General features: G+C 46.6%; 3 protein-coding genes across 6 annotated transcripts in view; 2 read left to right on the forward strand and 1 right to left on the reverse strand.

The window, feature by feature from the left end:
- The window catches only part of ZNF280C (zinc finger protein 280C), an 88,151-nt gene extending 75,628 nt beyond the window's left edge, over nt 1–12,523 (forward strand). For both annotated transcript variants that reach the window (XR_005788102.1, XR_005788103.1), the window contains exons 22-23: nt 1,097–2,575; nt 8,152–12,523. The gene's annotated coding sequence lies outside the window, so the exon portion shown is untranslated. The remainder of the gene's footprint in view (nt 1–1,096; nt 2,576–8,151) is intronic.
- On the reverse strand, nt 4,499–15,639 carry RAB33A (RAB33A, member RAS oncogene family). Of its 2 annotated transcripts, none has more exons than XM_040468130.1 (2): nt 15,026–15,639; nt 4,499–5,088 (listed from the first exon to the last, which is right to left on the reverse strand). In XM_040468130.1, exons 1-2 carry the CDS (start codon nt 15,293–15,295, stop codon nt 4,633–4,635), a joined length of 726 nt encoding a protein of 241 aa, XP_040324064.1. In that variant the 5' UTR covers nt 15,296–15,639; the 3' UTR covers nt 4,499–4,632. The 2 variants fall into 2 exon arrangements, with proteins under 2 accessions (XP_040324064.1, XP_040324065.1); XM_040468131.1 differs by having other exon boundaries at nt 15,038–15,635.
- Nucleotides 15,640–20,259: 4,620 nt separating this feature from the next.
- Nucleotides 20,260–25,091, forward strand: part of AIFM1 (apoptosis inducing factor mitochondria associated 1) — a 33,773-nt gene continuing 28,941 nt past the window's right edge. The window contains exon 1 of one of the 2 annotated variants that reach the window (XM_040468165.1): nt 20,260–20,533. In XM_040468165.1, the coding sequence (XP_040324099.1) occupies nt 20,428–20,533 (106 nt within the window). In that variant the 5' untranslated portion in view covers nt 20,260–20,427. The remainder of the gene's footprint in view (nt 20,534–25,091) is intronic. The other variant, XM_040468163.1, reaches the window with a different exon arrangement.

Genomic DNA, 25,091 nt, shown 5'->3' on the forward strand with positions numbered 1-25,091 from the left:
TCTCTCTCAAAATAAATAAATAAAACTTTAAAAATAAAAAATAAAAAAAAAAGATTTGAAACCAGTGGAGCCTGGGCCAGCCCTCCAGAGAGCAAGGCCTCTCCCAGTGGGGGGATGAGGGATGGTGAGTGGAGAAGAGCCTCTAGAAGTTAAGGCAGCAACGCTGTCCCCTCAGGGGTTACAAGAGAATGATCGTTGACCTCTTTCTGCATCTGCCATTGTTGCTAGAGAAGCTGAGCCGTGCTATCCAGGGAGCTCTCGGCACACCTCCACGCCCTCCATCCCACCTCGTACTCAGGGTGGTCTGAAGTCAGCTTCACGTGGGGGGTGGGCTTCTCCAGCTCTTCTGGGCTAGGTGTCCCTCCCGGGCACTGCTCTCAGTGGTGTGCTCAGAGCAGAATCTGGTCCTGGGCTGATTGACCGAAGGATCCTGCTGAGAGAGTCCTCTGCCTCATGAACTTGGCCAGAGCCAGTCATCAGGCTGAATGTGGGGGCCTGAGCAAATGCACAGATGCTGGGGGATGGGTAGTTCTGGGGGGCCCAGTGACAAATCCTGTAGCCCTAAAGGCTGAGCAGCAGAGTCCACCTGGCTGTGTGGTTCCCAGCTTATTGTCTAGGGCAAGGACATCTTAGGGGGTCCTTTGTCCCAGAGCTGACACTTCTGTCAGCCACTTGGGCTTCTTGGAAGAATCTGGCCAGGGACATCCCATTCAAGGAGGAATGTCCCAGGCTGGCCACCTGGTTATTGAACGGCCTGCTTGCCAAACCCCTGTGGATCAGGGGGACCGGCTAGAGTGAACCTGAAATCCCTGCAAAGGTTCTGGAGCTTGGAACTACCTGGAATGACAGTATAATATCATAGAAAGAGCCCAGACTTGAAGTGAGACAGATCTTGTCTCACCACTTACTATATTGGACAAGTCACTAAATCAGTACATCTATATTCATATATGTAAAATGGAAATTGTTATCCGCACCTCACGGGGAAGGAGCACTAAATGAACTAGTGAAGGAATGTGGTGTGTTAGCACAGAGCCTGGCATATAATAGGCATTCAACTGTTGGTAGTTATTTCTCTTGGTCCTGTCTCTGTTAGGGGAAGACTCAAGGGTGTAGCTCTGAAAAGTGAAGACGATCTGTAGAGGAGACATACTGGCTATCATGGATCATTCCAGAGACATAGTGAGACTGCATGAGAGGCCTGGAAGCACCTCACTTCACTTGATTCTCCCTGCTCCTCACCACCCTCAACAGCAACAAGGATGTCATGATTCTCTGGCCTCCTTAGTCCCCTTCCTCTGGTGGCATTCTGGGATCAGCCCATTCCCAAATCCTTTTGCTCCTTCTGATGGAGGCTTGAGTGCCATTGTGCCACCCTGCTGATGCCAGCAGCAAGCTCTAGGGCTAGGAGACTGGGTGGAGCCTGGAGGTTCTCAGGATTCCCAGGGTCACAGTGGGAAGCCCCAGGACTTCTTGGCTGTTCCCAGGCACCTGAGGGAGAACAATGTCATTACTGCAGGAAAGGACAGGATCATGCAGGTGAGGCTCAGAGGACAGAGGCAGGTAGGATTGGTGAGCACCTTCTATTCAGAGCAAAATTACCAGAGCCTTGGCAGGACCAAAAGATGATAGTCTTGGGGAAGTTCAGAGTCTGATTTTTAAGGTGGGGGGCAGCCAGTATGGAAATGACAGTCCTAACGCCCACATTCAGGAGTCATCCAGGAAAGGTGTCTATTCCTCTCAGAAGAGCTAAGGAAAGTAGAGGCTTTTTGCTCTTGCTGGTCACCAAGCCTGCTGAATCTTACCAAAGGCTATTGAGTCTAGGTAATGATAAAACCTTCCACTCGCTTCCCACTGCACTTAAATAAAACTCCAACCCAACAGACCTGGCCTCACCTACTTCTCAACCTCATCGCCAACATGCTCTCCCTTGCTCCCACTAGCCTCCTTTCTGTTTCTCAAGCACACCAACCTCACTTCTGCCTCAGGGCCTTGGCATTTGCTGTTTCTTCAGCCTGGGGTTCTCGTTCTGACCTCATACCTGGTTGCTCCTCTCCATTCAGGTCTCAGCTCAAATGTTACCTCTTCAAAGATACCTGTTGTGATCACTGTATCTAATATGTTGCCCTTCCCCCACCTCCCTCACTTTCCATCCATTTACCCTGTTTTATGACCCTGAGAGTCCTTATTGCTCTCAAATTCTCTCATTATGTATCTCACTTCTTGTATAGTGTCTATCTCCTTTGTGAAAGCAGGATTTAAATTGTTCGCCTGCATTATCCCCAGGGCTTAGCACAGTGGCTCATAGTAGATGGTCAGTAAATATTTGTTGAATGACTGAAAGGTGTCAGAGGCAATTCCGGTCTAGAAGAGGCAATCCTGATTAGAGGACTCAGAATGTTGTTATCTTGACCCTGTTACGGCAGAGAAGGACCCTGAACAAGACAAGCCAAGACCCAGACTGAAATGTAACCATCAGAATGGATAAGTCTACCTGCAGCGACTGAGAGATGGCCCAGCCCTGCAGCCAAGTCAAGAGCCAAAAGACACCACACAACAGCAGGTCGTGTCCTGGGTAAGGACTCAGCATCTGAAGTCTGAGACAAGGCCCAAGGCCCAAGTCAGTTGGGGAGAAGTATAGCAACAGGGGGTTCAGCAAGCAGTTCACCAACAGACAACAGGCTCCTAGCCCCTTGCGTGAGATTCAGGGGCAGGGTGTTGGGTGGGGACAACTAGTAAAAAAAAAAAAAAACAAAACCTAGCCCTAACTGAGGTACTAGGCAGGCTTCAAAGACGGATCAAGGCAGAAGCCAAGTAATGAAAACCAAACCGGTGACTGGGACTCAGCCTGAGGCCAGGTGGGGGTGGGATGGGGATAGGGTGGGGAGTTAGCCAGTTCTGGAGGAAGAGGGCTCTAAGGACAACTAGGCAGGACCAGACAGGCTATTTGTTTGGGTGGGAGGTGCTTCTGGAATATATGATCTTTTGCTGGGGTGGGGGTGGGGAGGAGGATAGGGGACAGACCTGGGTTCACCTACCAGAGGAAAGTGCTCAGGGGTTGTCTGCCTGGGACCCTCTCCCCATGGGCTTCTGACAAGAGAGCAGCCGTAAAGAGTACCCCTGAAACACCTGCTTCTGATTCTGTGTCTCCCTCTCTCTCTGCCCCTCCCCCACTCATGCTCTGTCTCTCTCTGTCCCAGAAATAAATAAACATTAAAAAAAAATTGGGGCTCCTGGGTGGCTCAGTCGGTTGAGTGACCGACTTTGGCTCAGGTCATGATCTCACAGTCCATAAGTTCAAGCCCCGCGTCGGGCTCTGTGCTGACAGCTCAGAGCCTGGAGCCTCCTTCTGATTCTGTGTCTCCCTCTCTCTCTCTGCCCCCCCCCCCACTCATGGTCTGTCTCTCTCTGTCTCAGAAATAAACATTTAAAAAAAAGAGTACCCCTGAAATAAATCTTTCTGAGGCTGTTATAGCTATGCCTTTATAGCCACTCTTAATTACTTTAACAATTGGACAAGGGACTTTCACATCCATAGGACCAGACATTTAACAAATACCTACAGGATTCCTGCTAGAAAACCACAAAAACTCCCACTGCCTCAAAGAGCAACAAACTGTCCTGCCTCTTTTTGTATGCCTCCCTATCCTCAGCTCCCCCACTAGGGCTGCTCAGCTTTTGTCTTTTCATTCAACCCCCAAGGTCATTCCTGCCTCCCTACTTTGGCCACTCCCCCCCTGCCACCAAACCAGATGGAACACTTTATTCAACATACAAAATAAGTTATTTTTCAGTGACTCCTCCCTATCATTGAGTACATAATGCTCTCAATTCCCATAGCACAGCCTCAAACTTGGTGATATTGTTTAATTTTTGTTCTCAAGTAGTTTCAGTATGGGCATTGTTTCCACAACCAGATCAGAGCGTCTTTGGAAACAGGGGACAAATCCTCCCCTTGTTATGTTTCCTCCATAGCACCTAGCAAGGATCTGGGGGCATAACAGATATTTGTTAGCTTGAGCCCTGCCCTCTTCAAGAAAGGGTAGGGGGAAAATACCACTCTGGCTGTCACAGACTGCTTGGTAAAAAAAAAAAAAATGGGAGGCAGGATTTAACTACTTTGGAAGCAACTGGGCCCCTTGGGCAACCTATACTTTTTATTTTTAAACTTTGGGAAATGAGGAGAGAGCAGCCTACTTTCAACATCCAGGGAACCTAGGAAATATTTATAAGTTAGCATCTCCTTTCAAGACTTCTCTATACTTCCACATATCTGGTCTATATCCCACCCTCTCTGGGTGTTTCTGGCCACTGATGACACTGAGTGACAGAATGAATTAGTCCTGAAGAAGTGACTCAAATGATTCAGGTGGCATAGAAGTCTAGTAGGGCGTGTGCCTTGGCAAAGCATTATTGTTCTAGTAGGGCGAGCTGCTTCTTCTACTCCTCACAATCAGAAATGTCTTCTTGGCGGAAAGCAAGACATCAAGGCATGTGATAATCTATACAAATTTTATTTTAATATCAATTTGTATGGAAACAAGCAGATGTCAGCATTTTTGCAGGCACAGGAAAAAAAAGGGAAAGAAAAAACTCCAGTAATAATTGATCTTGTATTTACACCATTTGGTTTCAACAAGGACAGGAAGCTTTGCTGTTAGCTTCCTGTGGGGACTCCAGTTTCTGCACCTTCCCCTGCTGCCTCTCAGCATCACGATAGAGCAGGGATTTCTGAGCCTTTAATCGGCAAGCCAGGCACATGAAAATTGACTCCACGTTCTGGCTCTCTTTGGGGTCCTTGGCCGAAGTCTCAAACAAGAGCATGTTGTGGGCATCGGCAAATTTCAAGGCTAAGTTGGAGGGCACCTGGATCTGTTCCCTCAAGTCACACTTGTTGCCCACAAGCACTTTGGGGACTAGTGGGGGCACAGCATGCCCGTTGCATTCTTGGATCCACATTTTGAGGTTGGTGAAGGATGTCATCTTGGTGACGTCATAGACGAAGACCACTGCATGCACATTGCGGTAGTAATGCTCGACCATGCTTTTGCGGAAGCGTTCCTGACCTGCTGTGTCCCATACTTGAACCTGGAAGATACAAAAACCCATATCTGGAGTCAGAAAAGGAAACATGAATGGATAGGAGAAAATATGGTTCTGTGATCTTATAAAAATGAGGTGAAAAGCCCTGACACAGGAAGGGGTTCTTTGAAAGACTGGCAGAATGGACTTTTAGAAGTATACAGAAAAGTTTCTCTCCAGGTTTTAACATTTTTCTCAAAAATTTGAGTTGAAAATCTTGAGTTGAAAAATATTAAGGCTTTTAGTTGAAAAACTGGGATGTAAATTGGTCAGCTTTTCTGGAGGAGTATTTGGCAATATTATCAAGAACCTTGAAAATGTTCAAAACTCTTCAAGCCTATAATATCACTTCCAGAAATCCATACAAAGTAGCAGAGATGCGGTCAAATTTCTGTACAAAGATATTTTTTTTTAATTTTTTAAAAGCGTATTTATTTTGAGAGAGAGAGCGTGCACACCCACGAATGGAGTTGGGGCAGAGAGAGAGAGAGAGAAAGGGAGAATCTCAAGCAGGCTCTGCACTGTCAATGTGGAGACTGATATGGGGCTCAAACCCACAAACTGCAAGATCATGACCTGAGCTGAAATCAAGAGTTGGATGTTTAACTGACTGAGCCACCCAGGCTCCCCCTGTACAAGGATCTTAATAGCAGTGTTTATACTTTTTTAAAAACAGGAAACAACCTAAATGATCACTAAGAATAGCAGAAGTGTATGTACATATCTATACAGTGGGCTATTATGCAGCCATTAAAAATAATGTTTTCAAAGAATAAATGGTAGAGGAAATTCTCATAAAATATCAGGAAGTGAAAAAAGCAGTATACAAAATTTTTTATATGCTATGGCCTTAATATTTTTAATATTAAAAATAGACATATGCCGGGGTGCCTGGATGGCTCAGTCGGTCAAGGGTCCGACTCTTGATCTCGGTTCAGGTCATGATCTCATGGTTCATGAGTTCGAGCCCTGTGTCGGGCTCTGTGCTGACAGTGTGGAGCCTGTTTGGGATTCCCTCTCTCTCCCTTGCTGTCTGCCCCTCCCCCACTCATGTGCACACACGCGTCCTCCCTCCCTCTCTCTGTCTCTCAAAATAAATAAACTTAAAAAAATAGACATATACCTAGGAGAAACTGGAAGTGTACACACCAGGACATTAATGGTATTTATCTGCAGTGGGACTATAGGTGTTATTTATTTCCTTTTTTTTTTTTTTTTTTTGTATATTCCAAATTTTCTAAACACTCTGTCTTGTATTTTTACCTGACTTTTTTTTTATTTTTTTAGACAAATCATTTTTTAAATGTTTGTTTATTATTTTTAAAAGAGAGGGGGAGGGGCGCCTGGGTGGCGCAGTCGGTTAAGCGTCCGACTTCAGCCAGGTCACGATCTCGCGGTCCGTGAGTTCGAGCCCCGCGTCGGGCTCTGGGCTGATGGCTCAGAGCCTGGAGCCTGTTTCTGATTCTGTGTCTCCCTCTCTCTCTGCCCCTCCCCCGTTCATGCTCTGTCTCTCTCTGTCCCAAAAATAAATAAACGTTGAAAAAAAAAAAATTTAAAAAATAAAATAAAATAAAATAAAAGAGAGGGGGACAGGGGATCTGAAGCAGGCTCCACACTGACAGTAGCGAGCCCAATGCCTGGGTCGAACTCACAAACTGTGAGATCATAACCTGAGCCAAAGTCAGACACTCAACTGACTAAGCCATCCAGGTGCCCTTTGCATGACTTTTTAAATAAAACAAAGTGTTAAAATCTCACCTTTTAGGGGCACCTGGGTGGCTCAGTCGGTTGAGCGTCCAACTTCAGCTCGGGTCATGATCTCATAGATCTTGAGTTCGAGCCCCACATCCAGCTTGCTGCTGTCAGCAGGGGCCCACTTCAGATCCTCTGTCCCCCTCTCTCTCTGCCCCTCCCCTGCTCTCTAGCTCCCTCTCTCTCTCAAAAAAAAAAAAAAAAATCTCACCTTTTAGCTCCATTTATTCTAAGTTCACTTCTTTGATGTGAAAAAGGTAATTTAGCTCACTGGATTTTTCTTCTGCATCTCAGCTTTGGGGATAAAGGCCAAATTATGAAGGAAAAAATGCTGATTATCGGTAACACATACAAAGACACAATTCCCAAGGGATACTCTGGAGTAGAAGACACACAATCACCCCCATCTATTTCCCTTTATACATCCAAAGTCTTGGACAAGAGAAATTTATTCTCAGAACGATGGCCCAAGGCCCTATGCAATTCTCAGTTATCAAAGAAAATTTGATTATGGTCACTAATTGACTACTATGGCTCTTAAAACCAAGTATAGCCTTTATTTGCAGTTAGCAGTCAGTAAGTGTAATCTGGTAAATATAATTGAATCTCTTTGCTGAGTGAAGATCTTACAGGGCCCCAGAGTCATCATCATTCTGAACATCAATTTTCATTGTCTAGGCTCTCCTTCATCTCCTCTATTGACATGACTGCCACGTTCCTTTGGCACAACTGTCAGATTCACTCCTTCTGTTTTGATTTTCATGTCCCTAGGCCAGACCCTCCTTCCTCACTCCTGGACTACAGCAAAGTCTTTTGTATTCTTGATATCTCCACTCCAGTGCTTCCTGCATGCTGCTTTCAAACTAGGCTTCCTAAATCCCTGCTTGTATCAGCGTGACACCCTCCTCTTTAGGAAATTATGACAGCCCTCTTCTGCATGTAGCCTCAAATGGAAAAGTGTCTGACATCATTCGGCCCAGCCCAGCCTGGTTTCAAACTACTCAGCTATACCCGGTTCATTCCCTCCTCTGTACCTTTGGTCCTGCTAGTCCGTCCTTCCCCAGCAGAACAGGTCGCCCCCTTGTTGCCCTCTCCAAATCTCACCCATCCTTCAAGGTTCGGCTCATGCCCACATTCTTCCTAAAACTCCATTCTTCTCCACCTTCTCTTCAATTCTCTGTTCTTCTAACTTTCTATTGTACTTTGAATGGTACTTCTATTGTACCATTTAGAATATATTATGTGTTGTCTACTTGTTTCATCAGTGCTCTTGACGTTTCTCCAGCCAAACTTGTAAGCAGCCTTTTTCTGCATCAGATCACTTGTCACCATGGTCGTCGTCGTCATCATCATCATCATCATCATCATCATCAAAAGGCAGTATTGAGCCACCAAAACTACAGTCTGGCATCCTACGTATCTCCCAAGGCGATTTCAGAAAGAACATTCGACTTTGGTTACACAGAAAAATGTAAGTCCTTGAACACTGATTTGCTTCTGAAAGCAGAGAGAGAAAAGATTTTCACTTCTTCCGCCTCTCCAGTGCTCTGAGCAGAAAGAAAGAGCAGGCCAGTAAAGGTATGGAGGTCAATGGGAAGAGAGCAGGTATAGCACAAGAATATCATTACCACTTGGCTCCTGATCCCCACCTCCACCCTCCAGTAGTCCTAACTCTTGCCTCTGAGTAAGGCTGAATCCCTACCAGCCCTCAGGCATGTGGCAGATGCTTTAACACCATGAGCTCAGAACTCTAAAAATACCTGCCACCAGCAGGAACACGGGTGGGAGTGTGTGAGGTGTTTGGGGCTGAGTGGGTTGGCTGTTTGGCTTTTCTTTGCCTTCAGAATTGTATACACCATCCAAACTGCCAGAGCTGCAGGGAGGATCCTTCCTGCTGTAGACCTCCTTGCCTTTCCAGTGCCACGGGGAGCCTTGAAGCTTTTATTTGGAGGCTCAGAATTTAAAGTGTAGCACTGCTCCCATTGCAGCTTTTTATAAACCCCACTCTAAGTTCTTTGCACCCCCGTCAATGGCAAGCGGTGAGTCCGGAAGCAGGCTGCTCATAGCACAAAGTCAGAATGGATGGTGTGGCCTCAGAGCCATCACAAAGGGAGAGCGCAGCAGTCAGTTCACTGCACACAAATGACCTCATTCTGTTTGGGAGTTTGGTGTCCCTGTTCTTAGCATCCTCACAAACCCCTGATCCCTGCCAGACAGTGAAAGCATCTCCTCCCGCTTTCCAGCTGGCACTCCTCTCATCCATTCTTCCCTTCCTGTGGGCACCGCATCCACATGGTAGCCAGGTGTGCTGGCTGCTCCCTAGCCACATACATGCTCCCCAGATCCTCTTTTCTCTCCCAGGGCTAGTGAGGGCATTGTGGAGTCAACCAGCCTGGGTGCAAACCTCAACAGGATCATGTACTAATCAGGTGCTCTTAGGTGAGTTACTTACTCTGTCTTCAGTGTCCTCCCCTGGAAGCTAAAGATAACCTCAGCCATCTCCGTGGGGATGCTGTGAGGATTAGCATTCCTCATGAGTACATGACACAGTGCCTAATACGTACTCTCCCTTCCTCCCTGGCCCCAAACTTCCACCATCAAGTCTGGTCCAACAGCTAATTGAGCGGGTGCTATCAGAGATGCAGCAGCAGTAGGCATGGCATTGAGAGACCTGGGTTCCAGCTCCTCTACTTAGTAGCAGAGTAAATGATGAGGCAGATTAACACACGAGAAAGAGCTTTTGCAAAATAGAAGTACTCTGTAAGTGCTGGCTGTTGCCATTATTTCAGAGGGCCCATCGGCTGTCCTAGTAGCACTGTTCCCTGGATGCACTGGTTCTCCTCCTGGAAAGCACAGAAAGCCTGGCTTCTTGATGATGGCATGGAGCCAAGGCCAAGGCAGTCAGTGGGGAGGGGGAAAGAAAGCAATGCCAGCAACGTGCCACAGGCGGCTGGGGGAAGGCCCAGAGTGACAGGGGTGTTGGAGGAGGCTCCAGGGGCACAGTGTGGAGAGCTGCCGAAGAGAAATCTAGGCTTTTAAACCATTATCCTGGGGCTGCCACTGCCTGAGCAAGCTTCAGCAAGTCCCCCACCCCTGCACGTGCTCCTAGCTCACACGGGTATTTCTTTTCCCTCTGGAACATATCTGGCATCTTTCTATAGATGAGGAGTGAATGTCCTTCTGTTGGAGGCCGGCGGGGGAGGGTAGAAGTAGAAAAAGGGAGACAGATACATCTGTAACCTTTGGAGGATGCCCAAGTGGATGATGGGAAAAGTCGAAAACAAATCTTTTTTCATTTAGCTGGACTGTCCCATCTGCACCTAAGATACACACACAGTCACACACAAGGCTGACACAGAGAATGGCAAAGGAGGACAGAGACAAAGAGAACTCACACACAGAAAGAGAGGCAGCAAGGCAGGCAGAGAAACACACACTGATGGATAATTAGCCATTAAGTGAACTGGCATAAGATGGAAGTTCAGAAGCCCTAAGGAAGACATGATGTCATTCTGACTGCAGGCAGCTTCTGAGGGAACACTGAGCTCAGCCTCTGTCCCCTCAGTAATATAACACAGGAAGGTGTCTGTCCAAGTGCTCAGCAGAGGAAGAGAGTCCACAGTCCTGGGTGGCACCTGCCCACAGCCACAGCTGACCTGCAGTTTGCCTGGTCGGGAGGGCTGGGGCAGAGGGGTACCAGCTGTTGGGGGAGCTAAACGAGACAGGAGCAGGGGTGCTTCCATGAGAATTTACAAAGAATGGCTCAAAAATTAGTTCTGAGCCTCTCCTCTCTTACCTCCCCCATCTCACCCCTCACACATTCCTATTTGGCACTTTCCAGTGCTTTTAGACTGAGGCAGGCTTAATATGATTCAGCTAAACCTGTAGGAGATGGACATATCGTGTCATTAAGGAAAGCTCCACCCTTCCTTTAGGATCAAGAAGGCCTCCACACTTCCTAGGCTGATGTCATGAAGGGCCGTCAGCTTTCCCATATGATGCCCCTCTGTATCCCTGTCACAGGTAACTGCGTGGGTTGGGTGCACCATGGGACCAGCCCAAATTGCTAGGGAAGAGCACCCACAAGGGAATTGGGAAACCTGAGTGGAAGGCCTGTCCCTGTGTGATCTTGTCCCTTTCCCTCTCCAAGCCTCGGTTTCCTATCTGTTAAATGAGCACATTGGTTTAGAGATTCTTTAAGGTCTCTTCCATCTCTGAACATTCTCGGGTTCTCACATCCAAAGGGAGACAGTCAAGATGCAAAAAGTAAAACCTAGGTACTCAGCTCAGTGTCTGGGGTGCAGTTGAAGGAGACATCTTGCAGGCTCCTAAGTTCCAGGGCTCTAACCCTGGACCCTTGGCCTAGAAGAGACCACAAGGCCAGCTGTCCAGCCTGCCATCTCCCGCTAAGCACACTCCCCACACCCCAGGCTAGAAATTGCCCCCTAAAGCAGAGAGTGGTGTTAAACAGCTTGGGCTTTGAATCCACATTGAAGTTCTGACCCTGTCACAGAGAACGCAGGATAGTGAGAGAGACAAGTGCTTGGGCTCAAGGCTCAAAGACTGAAACTCAGATCCATGCGCCTCTGGGCAAGTTATTTAATCTCTCTAACTTTGGTCTCCTTATCTGTTGAATAGGAATGATAATAATAGTCCAAATTGCATAGGGCTGCTGTGAAGATCAGATAAGATAATGCCTGTAAAGCACCTAACCCAGGCTCTTGGTCAATATGTAGAAGCTGTTGTTGTTGTTGTTGTTGTTATTATTATTGCCTACTCATTGGAAGCTTTTCTTGATGTTCATGTGAACCAGGAAACACTGGATTATAAATGTTGTGATGGAGAGGGGGTGGGACACATTGATTGGAAACACCAAATGGGGCTTCGAAGCCCTAGAGATGGCCCTTGTAATTAAGAGAGTAGCCCTAAATTTGAGAACTCAGTCACCCCCCTGCAGGGGTTGATGTATGTACTACCCTGGGACACAGGGAGGCTGCCCAGGAGAGGCCACACCCTACCCCTGGACTGAGAGAAGGGCTTGCAGAGACCTCTCTGCCATCCTCCTGTGAGGGCTGGCATTTGTATCCTGATGGCCTTCTATTGATGGCTGTGGCCTAGGGCCACTTCAGCCTGTCACATTGGACTTCTCTCCCTCCCCCAAAGGGAGAAGCCTTTGGCAGTCACCTCCTAGCATGGATTTGGCATTTGCTCCTTGAAAAACTCCAGGCCAGCCAGAGTGTGGGGCAAAATCTCCTCCCATCTAGATCATGTGCTAGCTGCCTTGCTCTGCCATCTTCCCACAGACATGCTGGTCTCGCCTGCTGCCTTTGGCCCTGAAGTTGCAGCAGCTCTACAAGAGGCAGAGTCACTATCTCCCCACTCCCACACCCCACCCTGGGCTCCTTCGGAATCTGCACTCAGAGGGCTCCTCTATGAACAGTGTCACAAGGCTTTGCCCTCTCAAAAATATCATCTTCCCAAAAAAGCCTGTATTAAGCACTTATCGGCGCATGGTGTTGTGCTGAGCTCTGTTTCTAGTGAGTCACACTGTTACAGGCTCTTCCCTCTGGGAAAAAGTCTGGAATCTTTGGCAAACACTGTAAACTCCAGTTTAGCTAAGTACTTGGTTGTTAGGAAGGAAGGAGTCTTTTAAAAATGTCCCCAAGGCCATTGGGCAGTGACCCTCTTCTACTTGTTTTCACCTCCCTTTTCCCACTTCTGGCTTTCTCCTCTCCTCTCCTCCTGTTCTCTCTCCTTCCTCTTGCCCCAAACTCCCAAACACTTTCTTTCTCCTCCATCTGAATTTCAGGTGGACTTATTCTCCCTCTTTTAAATCCAGAGAATTCTTTGGCTCAATGTGACACTTGATTTTAAGCAAGCAATAACATTAAATTTTAAGGTCTTTGAGGGTTTAAGAACACATCCATAAGTATATTTCTACTTTGGATATAAAAAGGCATGTTTCAGGGTGCGCCTGGGTGGCTCAGTCGGTTAAGCGCCTGACTTCAGCTCAGGTCATGATCTCATGGGTTCATGAGTTTGAGCCCCACATTGGTATCTGCTGACGGTATGGAGCCTGCTTGGGATTTTCTCTCTCTGCCCCTCCCCCACTTCTCTCTCTCTCTCTCTCTCTCTCTCTCTCTCTACCTCTCTCTCTCTCTCTCTCTCTCTCTCTCTCTGTATCTCAAAATAAATAAACTTTAAAAAAAATAGGGGTGCCTGTGTGGCTCAGTTGGTTGAGCATCCAACTTCAGCTCAAGTCATGATCTTGCGGTTTGTGGGTGGGTTCGAGCCCCACATCAGGCTCACTGGTGTCACCACATAGCCCACTTCGGATCCTCTGTCCCGCTCTCTCTCTGTCCCTCCCTCTCCCTCTCTCTCAAAAATAAATACACATTTTTTTAAAAAAATGAAAATAATAAATTAAAAAGCCATGTTTCAGAAATTCCAGAATCTTTTTTTTTTAGTTTTTTTTAATGTTTATTTATTTTTGAGAGAGAACTCAAGCAGGAGAGGGGCAAAGAGAGAGAGGGACACAGAATCTGAAGCAGGCTCCAGGCTCTGAGCTGTCAGCACAGAGCCTGACATGGGGCTCGAACCCACGAACTGCAAGATCGTGACCCGAACCAAAGTCAGACACCCAACTGATTGAGCCACCAGAAATTCCAGAATCTTACAACCTTACATTAAAGAAGTTAGACACACTAGAGAAAGTCCTAACCAAGCAAACGTCAATATATGAGCCCTAGAAAAAGATACAGACAGCTACTTTGACTTTAAAAAGGAAATGTAGCAATTCCCCCCAAAATGCAAGGGACAAACAAGGTCTCTATTTCAAAACAGTGCCCCATCTTCCTGACCCTGGGACTCAGTTGCTCTCCAGAGCTCTCCCTTACCAGTACCTAGCTGCCCATCTTCCTGACATCCAGTGCCTCGGCCCAGTTTCCGAAGCCATTTTAAAACACATTCATTTTAATAATCAAGGAATCTGGAGTTGTGCACAGTTTAGTATTTCATCATTCTCCCCCGTTACTCAGCCCTTCTCTCCACATCACTCAGAAGAGGCACCTTGGGGTCATTTGGGCTCCTGACCAGCAAGAGGGAAATTGACCTCCACCCAACAGCCAGCGTCAGACCATAGGCTCAAGGAAAACCCAGCTGTGGATCCAGTAGAGTTGGTATTTAGTGCCCAGTGCCTTTTGAGGTGCATTCCTGCCCATAATCCTGCCCCCTCTGACCCTTGACACATGAAGCTGCCCTTGCCATGTCCTCCCTCTGAACCTAGAAATGTATCTGTCCTGTCGAGTTTCTTCTACCTTTTCTGAACCAGCGTGAACACAAATGGTCAGATGAGAATATCTGTACTTAGCCAATTTGATAAATAAGCTAATGGGGGTGGGGGTGGGGGTGGGAAGGAGCAAGACACTTTCCTTGGCCCTCAGATAAGTTGCTCTGCATTTTTACAAGGGCCTGCTGAAGACAATACCAACAGAATGAGTAATGAGGTAGTTCATTCATTAGGTATCCCAGACAAATAAACAAGATACCATTTGAGAGGAGACTGTTCCAAAAGAACAAGTTTGTTATGAAGGGCTGGCGGGTGACCCTGCCTCAATTGCTTTAAAAGGGCTCATGGCTTTGTGCCGGAACCACCCCACTTCACCCCTGTTCCACCTCAGTCCTGATCCTAACCATAAACTGTAGTTTAAAATAAAGCGGTTTTCATTCACTGTGGATTTTCATGTTTTCCCCTTCTCTAATGCCTCAGGGCTTAGCCAAAGTGGGTTTTTGCAGCCCACCAGCACCCAAGAAGTAGAAGAGACATCAGGATGTGCAAAGTGCTTTGGGATCCATCCCACAGACTGGGAGCAAGAGATGCCTTAGCCTTATACCTCCCTCTGCCCACAGGTGCCACTGCTCACGGCTCAGGGTCAAGGATGGGATCAAACATGCTTTTCCTATGGCAGGTGGCAGGCATGGGCAAAGGGCAGGAGTGTAACCACTCCCGCCAGCCCTAACAAAACGGGTGAGGTGGGGACCATGCCACTGAGAGAAACGAAAGGGAATGAGGAGGTGCCGAGGGTCTTCGGCTCGGCACGCGGCGACACGGCCACGCGCTGGACGTTTACAACCACTAGAGCGATGCCTCAAGCGAGGCCCCCTTCCAGATCCCTCCCTTCCCGGACCTGACCGTCTGGATCACCTTGATCTTCTCGCCCTCGATTTCCACGGTCTTCTCCCTGAAGTCCACGCCAATGGTGGCCTCAGTCTTGTCCGGGAAGGTCCCCCCGCAGAAGCGGAAGGTCAGGCAGGTCTTGCCCACGTTGGAGTCCCCAATCACGATGATTTTGAAGATGCGAATCTGCACGTACTGGTCCAGCGAAGAGTCGAGCTCCAGGGACGCCAGGCCCGCGGCCGAGGCGGGCTGCAGGCTCCCATGGCCCAGGATGGGCTGCGCCATCTCCCCCGGACCGGACCGGGGCCCCAACCCCGCTCGAGGGCTCCACACAAAGAGAGCGGGCACGTTAGTGCGCTCGAGGCGAGCGAGCTTTGTGCGTGTGTGTGCGTGTCTGTAAGTGTATGTCCGCGCGTGTGTGCGTGCGCCGGCGGCGTGTGCGCGCGCGCGTGAAGGGGGTGCCTCTCACCCCAGGCCCCCCTCCTCCGCCAGCGCACCCTCCTTGCAGCTCCGAGGCACCGGCACAAAAGCCGGCGAGTGCGCGAGAGACGGAAGGGGCCGGCCGCGAGCCTCCTCCTCCTGCCCGTGCCCCGGACCGGACGCTCGCGCGGGCGGCCCCACGGCGCTCTCCAGGCGGCCGCCGCCTAGGCCCTCCCCTGCCTGGACCCCTGGGACACACCGGAGGGCGGAAGCCTGAGGAAAGGGAGGGGATGTGGAGAGCGGCGCACGCCGACCGGGGAAGGTCTTCCGTTCTCCTCGCCCCCATTGATTTTATAGGTTGCGGGCTCCCCACCCCCGCGTTCTCAGAGCGCGCGGGGTCGGTGGGCAGGGGGCACAGCTGGGGAGGACAAAGACAGCTGCACCCTAAGGCTTCTCGGGAGCACTTCGGCCTCGGAGCAACAGTACCCGGAGGGGGGGCGGGGAGGGGCAGAGACACCTCTTTCACCTCCTGAGCACGCCTCCTCGGCTCCCTCCCAAGCCTGGGGATAAAGAGATGCTCTGTCTTTTTGAGTAAGCAGGTGCACTCGCGCGCCCAGAGGAGCCGGGGAGGGTGCTGCCAAGACACGCCTTGGGTTGTGGGGGCCGGCGCAGCTGACAGGAGGGAGCCGGGGGCGCGGGGTGTGCGTGTGTAGGGGGAGTTACTGTTTCTGTCACCGACTTGCCAGATGTGGGGGGGGGGGGGGGGGGCGCGTGCCAGGCGCCAACCTCCCTTCATCACACCATGAGCACCCATCCTCTGAATGTTCAGGAGAGCGGCTTCCATTGGCTGTCGCAGTCGGTTGTGTTTGGCTGGCCAATGGGGAAGGCCCGCCGCCGGAGAGGGCCATACAGGGTAGGAGAAGGGGGGAAGCTAGTGGTGGCAGCTCCAGCAAAAGGGAACCTTGTTTCTTGGACTAACCCTTACAGACCTAGGAGGAGGGATCTTGGGACATAGCATAAACCTTACAGTGTCTTCCATCTGAAATAATGTCCATATAATCATAAGTCCTTCCAGAATGGTGCAGTTTCAAAAGGAATTGGAAACCCCAAGGAGGGTTCACCCCTCTGCAACTGAATGTAGAAAAAAGTGGTTGGGTCTACTTTGCCCGAAGTCTAGATTATGCTTGGAAGATGATAAATGAACAGAACTTTCTTACGGTATCAGGGGGCAGCTTCCCAAAGCTTACTAAGCACCACACATCTTGGTGGAGACCTATATTCCGTCTCCCAAGAGTGATTTGCAGGTTCAGAGTTTGCTTGTTTGAAACCAATTTTACTGAGGTACAACTTACATACAATAAAATGCACCCATTTTGTTTGCTTTTAAAACTTTCTCCCTCCTCTCACACATTTCATAGGCTAAGGCAATTTTGACATATGTCGATTGCACCGACATATGAGTTATTCACTAATGCCTTCAAAGTCAGGGATACCAGCAGCACACAAGAGCTGCCATCTTATTTGTGTGTGAGGCTGAGCTGCAGAAGAGACAAACGTGACTAAATCCATTCCCACTATGAGAAGAACAATTCAGTGCATCAGTGATAGATCTATATGCAAATTGGAATGTGATTGCTCAGCCAAATTCAAGTTACTCAAAATGGCTGTGAAAACTTGGGTCTTCTAGTTAATAACCTTTCTTAGATGAGTTAGCAGATATATTTATAGCTAACTCTTCTCATACATATGAGTCACTCACTAAACCCTAGAGTCACTCTAAAATCCTAGATTATACTATTCAATATTAAAACCATTTCGAGAAGGATTTAATCTTAGTTGGCTAATCCAAGGTCATCATTATGAATACCAATTATTATTGTACAGTGTGAATAGCAATCTTCATGTGCAGTATTTTGTTTTTTTGATTGGCTGATATAGAAATAATAGTTTCCTGCATTATTCCCTTCTGCATTTGTAATGCTCTTGGTGAACATTATCTACAGAAGAGTAGCTATAAAGCAGGGGGTTAGGGGAGTAAGTGTTAATTAGTCATACCCCAGTAGGTAGAGTGGAAAGGAGCTCTGCCAACTCACAGCCAGAATCAGTGCTCACTTTCTGAGGGATATAAAAACGTTACATCCTCCTAAGACTATTTACATGTGTGCTTCCACCAAAAACTTGTCACTATGTCTGAGAGTTTATATATTTTTAAGGTAGAAACATTGATTTCTGGCATTATGGTATCTCAAAATGGGCTCCATACCCTAATAAAGAGCGTTTGTTACCTCTGTGGGGTGAGATTTGGGGGGAAATTCCACTTATGTTTTGGAAGTAAGGTTGTTGTGTGTGTATTGCTTTTGCCAAAAAAAAAGATGAAATATAATTTTTCATTAAAGAGATTTTTAAAGTACCTCATTGCATCTATTGCAAAAATAAATGTGCTATACAGCACCTTTTCTTTGTGTTAGTTGTGCATTATTAAATGATTGACTTTCAAATACACCCAGCTGTTTTCATAGGTACCTGATCATCAGTTTGACGCTGTTTTCCAAAGCCTCTGTCACCAACAGATATGATTTTGTATTCCATATTTATTATTGTTATTGGCTCTTAGAAATAGCAATAAATATCAATGTTAGGCATTTAATGTATTAAATAAACAATTTTAACGACCTATTGTGTAATTGGTATTTTCAATATTTATCCCCCAAAGCAGTCCTAGGTAAAAAGTCACCCATTGCCTGCACTTCTGAAAATTATTTTTAATGAATAAGGGAACCCTGGATTATTTTCCCCCAATTAAGCCTGCTTCCTTGGTTAAACTTCCAAAAACGAGGCCTTTGTAATTTCATTCTCTATCCCTATTCCACTAAAAACAATAGGGGCATCTCGGTGGTTCAGTTGGTTGAGCATCTGACTCTTGATTTCAGTTCAGATCATGATCCCAGAGTTGTGGATTGAGCCGTGCATCAGGCTCTGAGCTGAGTGTGGAACCTGTTTAAGATTCTCTCAGGGCGCCTGGATGGCTCAGTTGGTTAAGTGTCAGACTTTGGCTCAGGTCATCATCTCATGGTTTGTGAGTTCGAGCCCTGCACTGGGCTCTGTGCTGACAGCTCTGAGCCTGGAGCCTGCTTCAGATTCTGTGTCTCCCTCTCTCTCCCACTCCTCGCTCATGCTGTCTCTCAAAAATGAATACACATCTTTTAAAAAAAATACTCTCTCTCTCTCTCTCTCTAGGGGCGCCTGGGTGGCTCAGTTGGTTGAAGCATCAGACTCTTGCTTTCGGCTTAGGTCATGATCCTAAGGTTGTGGAATCAAGCGCCCATGTCGGGCTCCACACTGAGCGTGGAGCCTGGTTAAGATTCTCTCTTTCTCTCTCTCTCAAATACAAAATAATAATAATAACTTCATCACCTACAAGATTAGCGCCAAACTCTTGCCAGGTCACATCTGGTCCCACAATGTTAGCCTGTCCTTATCTACTTCCTAGTAGGTATTTGAGGCAGTTGTCCCCTGAAAATATGCTGGGGTTTGTTTGTTTTATACCTCTGAGCCTTTTAAACAGCATGGTGCTTTCTTTAAAATACTTTACAAATATTAGTTCATTTAATCTTCAAAACAACAACCCTATGAGATTGGTAGGTGAGGAAAGTGAGGCACAATTAAGTGATTTGCCCAAGTGGTAGAGGCAGGATTCAACCTTTAGGAAGACTGGATCCAAAGTCAAGGAGCGCTTAACCACTAAAATTATTACCTTTGGTCCCAATGTATTAACCCTTTGAAATATCATTCCTCCTCCTCCACTATTTGAATTTTACTACTCATCCTTCCAGACACACTTCAAGAACCACTTGCATGAAGTCCTTCCGTAGCTACTCCATCCCATACAGTTTCTCTTGCTCTGGCTCTGAATTAGTCATTCTTATTACCTAAGTGAGAATTAAATGATAGTATATGTCATCTCCCTAACTAGTGACCACTTTATACTTTTCCACATGCCCCAGAGCCCCTTTGGTAGTACAGTCCAAGTGGCAAGTATTCATTAAATCCTTGCTAAATGAGTAAGTAACCCCAAACCTCGGAAAAGGCACGTTTATATTTTGCATAAAGTCAAATATTATTTCCAATTCAGCTTACATTTGGGAGAGTCAAAACACCTATTTACACTCCACCCCTCACCCTACTATTCCTCCCACAACTCTAAAGTCCTGCTGAGGATTTCTCGGTGAAACACGAACTCTTTTTGCCAGCATCCTTGCTCTCAAGCACAGAAGTCCTAACAGGAAACTATCCGCAGTACCTGGTACAGCATCTAGGACATAAAATTCCACAATATAAAAAAACGATACGGGGAAAGAGAGCACGGAAGGATTACTTGCAGAAAAAGGGACTGGGTGGGAAAGTGCCAGCAATTTGTAAAAGACGGAAGTCCACTCCGAATCTGGGAAGCCAGGTGCTCTGGCTCAGACCTATGGAAAAACTGGAAGTGGAATACAGCCAGAGAATCCGGAAGGCTTAGTACCTAGTAGTTAGCAGCCTAAAACAGAACAAAATGCGGTGCTACGGCCACGGCAGCAGCACAGGCCACAACTGCCAGGCAAAGTGGCTCCACGGCTCCCTCCTTGGACAGTTTTCCAAACTCGATCAGCGGAACACTTTACCACCAACCCGTTGAAACTTGCAAAAACCTCCGGCCGGGGTCTTTGCAATAGTGCGGGCAGCAAGGCGCATGCGCAAATCTCTCACCGTGCGAGCCAATCGCAATGCGGCGCTGAGTACTACGCCTGCGCAGTAGGCCGACAGTCGCTCTTCCCCCTTCTTCTGCTCTAGCTGGCCTGGGTAACCGTCCAATACTCTCCCGGAGCTGGGAGGAGGAGTCAGCGTGGAGTGCGTGTGAAGGGAGCTGGGGGGAGCGGGCCGGGGCCCACGGTGTTTGACCCGTCGGTCGGTCCGTGAGAAGAAAGGAAAGGAGGAGGTGCAAAGTAGCGGTTGCCGAAATGTTCCGGTGTGGAAGCCTGGCAGCGGGTGCCTTCAAGCAGAAGCTGGCGCCCTTGGTGCGGACAGTGTGCGTCCGAGGCCCGAGGCAGCGGAACCGGCTCCCAGGTGACTGACCCATCCCGGGCAACCCCGACCTCGCAGACCAAGGGCCAGGGTTCCATAAGCTCCCTGTGCCTCGCAGCCCTCCCCCTGCCTTCTCCCCGGGAAAAACTTAACCCACTCACAGCCGCGTGAATTCTGAATGGCGGGATCCAAACCCTGAGTTTCACAAGCCGTGCCGACCTGACCTTCAAGGGCTTTGAACCAAGTAGTCGGGTTGAGGCCTTTTCCTAGGAGGGTTTGCCATTCAGGGATGACAGAACAGCTAGCTGCCTCGTATTGTCCAGTGCCACCTCCCGGCCACCCCTAGTCCGCCTTTTTAGAGCAATGAGGTCAAGTAGACTTTGTCATTTACTGATTGTGAGACTTGAAACAAGACATTTAAGCCCGATGCCTTAGTTCCTTCTGTAAATGAGGATATTACCTGCTCTACTTTCCAAACTCCAGATGAGATCCATAGATTTGAGCGCCCTGTGAAACAGAAGCAGCGCAGTTCAAGTAAGGAGTCGTTCGGTTGTGCGCCAGACACCAGGAGAGTCCTCTCAGAATTAATTTGAGATGTCTGGTCCGTGTAATTTTTGGTGGTCTTTAATTCTTCAAAGAAACAGTTTGCAGGGCACATTGTGTTTGTCCTCCGTGAAGTTGTTTCCCCAAATTTTAGAGCTGGAAGGGATTTTGTGGTAAAGTTCAACCCACTCATTTTATAGATAATAAACCGAGACACAGAAAGGTGAAATTATTTTTCCAAGGTCACATACCTAATTAATAGGTAGAGCAAAGGATAGTTTGCTGGTCTCTAGGCCCCTAATCCACTTGCCACAACTCCACACTGCTTCCTAAATTTGACCTCAAAAGATTAAGAATTCATCTGATTCTCCTTTAGCCCACCTTGCATGAGATATCCATGTACTTATCTGAGCATGTCTTGAGCTTGCTCATTTTCAATCTGCACAACTTAGTGGGGGTAATGAATTATCCACCTGTAAGAGGTGCTGGGTTTTTTAAAATCTGTTTTTGAATGATCACCTGGTGACATTCACATTTGCAATGTAAGGAGTTATCCTCGAGGCCTTTCCAGTGCAGAACACCTTCTGGGTGCTTTAAAAATAAGATGTGGAAAATATTTCCCTTAGATGGTTAGTCTTTGCAAATGTGCATTTGAAAAGTTTTTCCAGTTGCTATGCCTCAAGAAAACGTTTCCTAATGGGTGTATCTGAGGGCACATCCTAAAACATATTGCTCTTGGAACTTAAAAACCTCTGCTTTAGGTTTTTTTTTTTTCAACGTTTATTTATTTTTGGGACAGAGAGAGACAGAGCATGAACGGGGGAGGGTCAGAGAGAGAGGGAGACACAGAATCGGAAACAGGCTCCAGGCTCCGAGCCATCAGCCCAGAGCCTGACGTGGGGCTCGAACTCACGGACCAAGAGATTGTGACCTGGCTGAAGTCGGACGCTTAACCGACTGCGCCACCCAGGCGCCCCTCTGCTTTAGGTTTTAAACTAATATGCCATCTATGGTGTTATCTGTATGGGTCTTATGCATTGAAACGATAGTGCTCTATGTAAGCTGTACATAAATTTACACAGAAACTTAGGTAAGCTGAAGATTTTCATCCACACTAGCCTTTCAAACTCTGTGTACTTATTTTGTTTAAAACTCACAATTTTTACCAGTACTCTGAAGTCTGACCAAAAGTTCTCATTAAATAAACATGGATTTGTAATGTTAAATTGACTTATTAGATATTTGAAGGTGGTTGGTGATGTTAAAACTACTGAGAAATACAGACGTTTTTCCATTGCATGATTTTGTTTGAAAGCAGTGTGCTGTAGAATATGTTCTGACTTCTTGACATATCCATCCACGTCTTTGTATACACTTATTCTTTGTCCTTTGGCCAAGCACCAGAGTACAACATCATATGCCTTTAGAAATGGGTGGGGTGGGGTTACAATTTCAAAAAGAAATCATATAATTTTAGGAATTAACCCTGTTTCGTTAGCTTTATTATTAATTGTTTATAATCTGGTTTCTTTTTCAAGTAGTAGCATCTGCCGTATGTTTTTGCATAGGTGGAGAAGAGGCGCTCTTTATTTATATGCCAATTTCCCTTCGTTTTTTCCTTTTCTCCTCCCACCCCCATTTCTTTGTCAAGATGTTACCAAACTTTAAACCCACCTTGAAAGATCTCATCCACATCTGTCGCCATTGTCAGCTTCATTTTCATTATATGTTACCTTTTGCCTTAAAACCATAATTGCTGTTATTTATTTATTTGGATGCTCTGCCTCTTTCCAGAAATAATTGAAGGCAGTTAATGGTGACTACTTTATGTCTGCATTCAGCACTGAGGAGCAGATAGGTTAGATAATGGATATTTTCTGTTCTGTAGTATTTTATTAGGTTACCAAACATTGTGTTGCCCATGTGATCAAACTGATCACCAACCCTTGACCTGAGGGTCAAATGTTTGAACCATTTTTCTCTAATCAGAAGAATTCTCACCTCCTTAAGAAGGAAACTGGACTCCTTGTGGGCAAGGATCTAGAATTACTGGGAACTGCCAAATGACACTTTTTTTTTTTTTTTTGAAGCCCAGAAGATGAGCCGTTCCCCACTCTTTTCTGCTGAGGCAAAGCTTTCCAGAAGAAAAATTTTGGCAAGTCAGCCTTTTCTGCATCCAGTTAATAAGTTATATTGTCTAGGCATTTTCTAACATTTTAAGAGAGTTGCAGCATATTGTAACTTTTTTCTAGATCATGTTTCCAAAAGCTGCCTGGTCTTGTAAATCAAAGAGGGCTGACCCCACGCCTACTGAATGAGAATGTCCTGGAGAAACCCCTGGGGATTTATATTTTAACAGGCCCCTTGATGTAATTCTTATGATCAGGCAAATTTGGGAAATACTGTTTTAAGGTTTAAAGAAAACAGACTGAGCAACTTTGAGTCTCTTGTGATTTGTGTTAATCCCATTTTCTGATACTCAGAATAGTGGCAGCCGTTGTCCCTCCTATACTACTGCACTACCTGAGGCCAGGGATTATGTCCTATTTATTTTTGTGTCCTCAGTGCTTTGTACAGTCTCTGGCACATGGTAAATTCTCAGTGGCAGAGCCCTAGTACTGTGAAGGACTTAACTTTGTAGAACAGAGTTAGATTTCTTTTTTTTGTCCTCTAAATCATTTTTCCTCTGTTGCCTTTCTTCAGAGTGGTTCACACTGCACTGTAGTTATTATTACTATGATTCGTCTAAAATAACAGCAAGGGTTTATGCTAAAGAAAGGGGGGGAATTGATAAAGAGAAATAGGTGTCACATTCCTTATAAAGAGATACCTGGCTACAGTGGACAGACCGCGTAGCTTGTCCTGTCTTGTGTTTTATCCTTGTCAGAAAAATCAGTTTAACATTCAGAAAATAAGACTCAAGAGCATATAGACCTCTTAATTATTTGAGATTCCAGGTGCCTCAATTATGTGGATGTGTTTCTAGAAAACACTTTCTGGGAGTATGGAAAACGAGATTATGAAATCTACAGAAATGAACTTGCCAATTTAGGTACTATTCTAATGCTAGTCTGTAGTTGTAGTTACTAAGAGCTTACTAATTTATTATTATTATTATTTATTTAAATTAAAGTCAGTAAACATACAGTGTAGTATTGGTTTCAGGAGTAGAACCCAGTTATTCATCACTTACATACAAGACCCAGTGCTCAGGGTCACCTGGGTGGCTCAGTTGGTTAAGCCTATGACTTTGGTGCATGTCATGATCTCATGGTTCGTGAGTTTGAGCCCCACAACTGGCTCTGTGCTGACAGCTCGGACCCTGGAACCTGCTTCACATTCTGTGTCTCCCTCTCTCTGACCCTTCTCCTCATGTTCGCGCTCTCTCTCTCTCTCTCTCTCTCTCTCTCTCTCTCTCTCAAATAAATAAACATTAAAAAAATTAAAAATAATAAAAATAAAAATTGTTTAAAAAAAAAGACCCAGTGCTCATCTCAACAAGTGCCCTCCTTAATGCCCATCACCCACTTAGCCAACACCCCCCCTCAGCCACTTCCCCTTCAGCAATCCTCAGTTTGTTCTCTGAATTAAAAGTCTCTCATGGTTTTCCTCCCTCTCTGTTTTTATCTGATTTTTCCTTCCCTTTCCCTATGTTCAGATCTGGCTAAAACTTATTTGCAAAGACTTCTTCAAATTGTTCAGTCATTACCATAGAATTGGAAAGAATTTGTGTTTCCTTCCTTCCTTCATTAATACAACAAATATTTATTGAGCAAACACCTACTATGTGTTAGGCACTAAATACAATTGTAACAACAATTCAAGAATTGGGTCCTTGTTTTTAATGTTTATTTTTGAGAGAGAGAGAGAGAGAGAGAGAATGAGAGGGGGAGGGGCAGAGAGAGGGAAACATCGAATCTGAAGCAGGCTCCAGGCTCTGAGCTGTCAGCACAGAGTCCAACGTGAGACTCGAACTCAGGAACCATGAGATCATGACCTGAGCTGGAGTTGGATTCTTAACCAACTGAACTACCCAGGCGCCCCCAAGAATTGAATC

The sequence above is a fragment of the Herpailurus yagouaroundi genome, unplaced genomic scaffold (genome assembly GCF_014898765.1).
Source record: "Herpailurus yagouaroundi ecotype Mexico unplaced genomic scaffold, PumYag 67681, whole genome shotgun sequence".
Classification (NCBI taxonomy): domain Eukaryota; kingdom Metazoa; phylum Chordata; class Mammalia; order Carnivora; family Felidae; genus Herpailurus; species Herpailurus yagouaroundi.

Coding starts and splice junctions, on each gene's coding strand:
- RAB33A (XM_040468130.1), bottom strand. CDS start 15,295: ATGGCGCAGCCCATCCTGGGCCATGGGAGCCTGCAGCCCGCCTCGGCC. Junction 5,089..15,025: donor AGATCAAGGTGATCCAGACG/GTCAGGTCCGGG, acceptor TGTATCTTCCAG/GTTCAAGTATGGGACACAGC.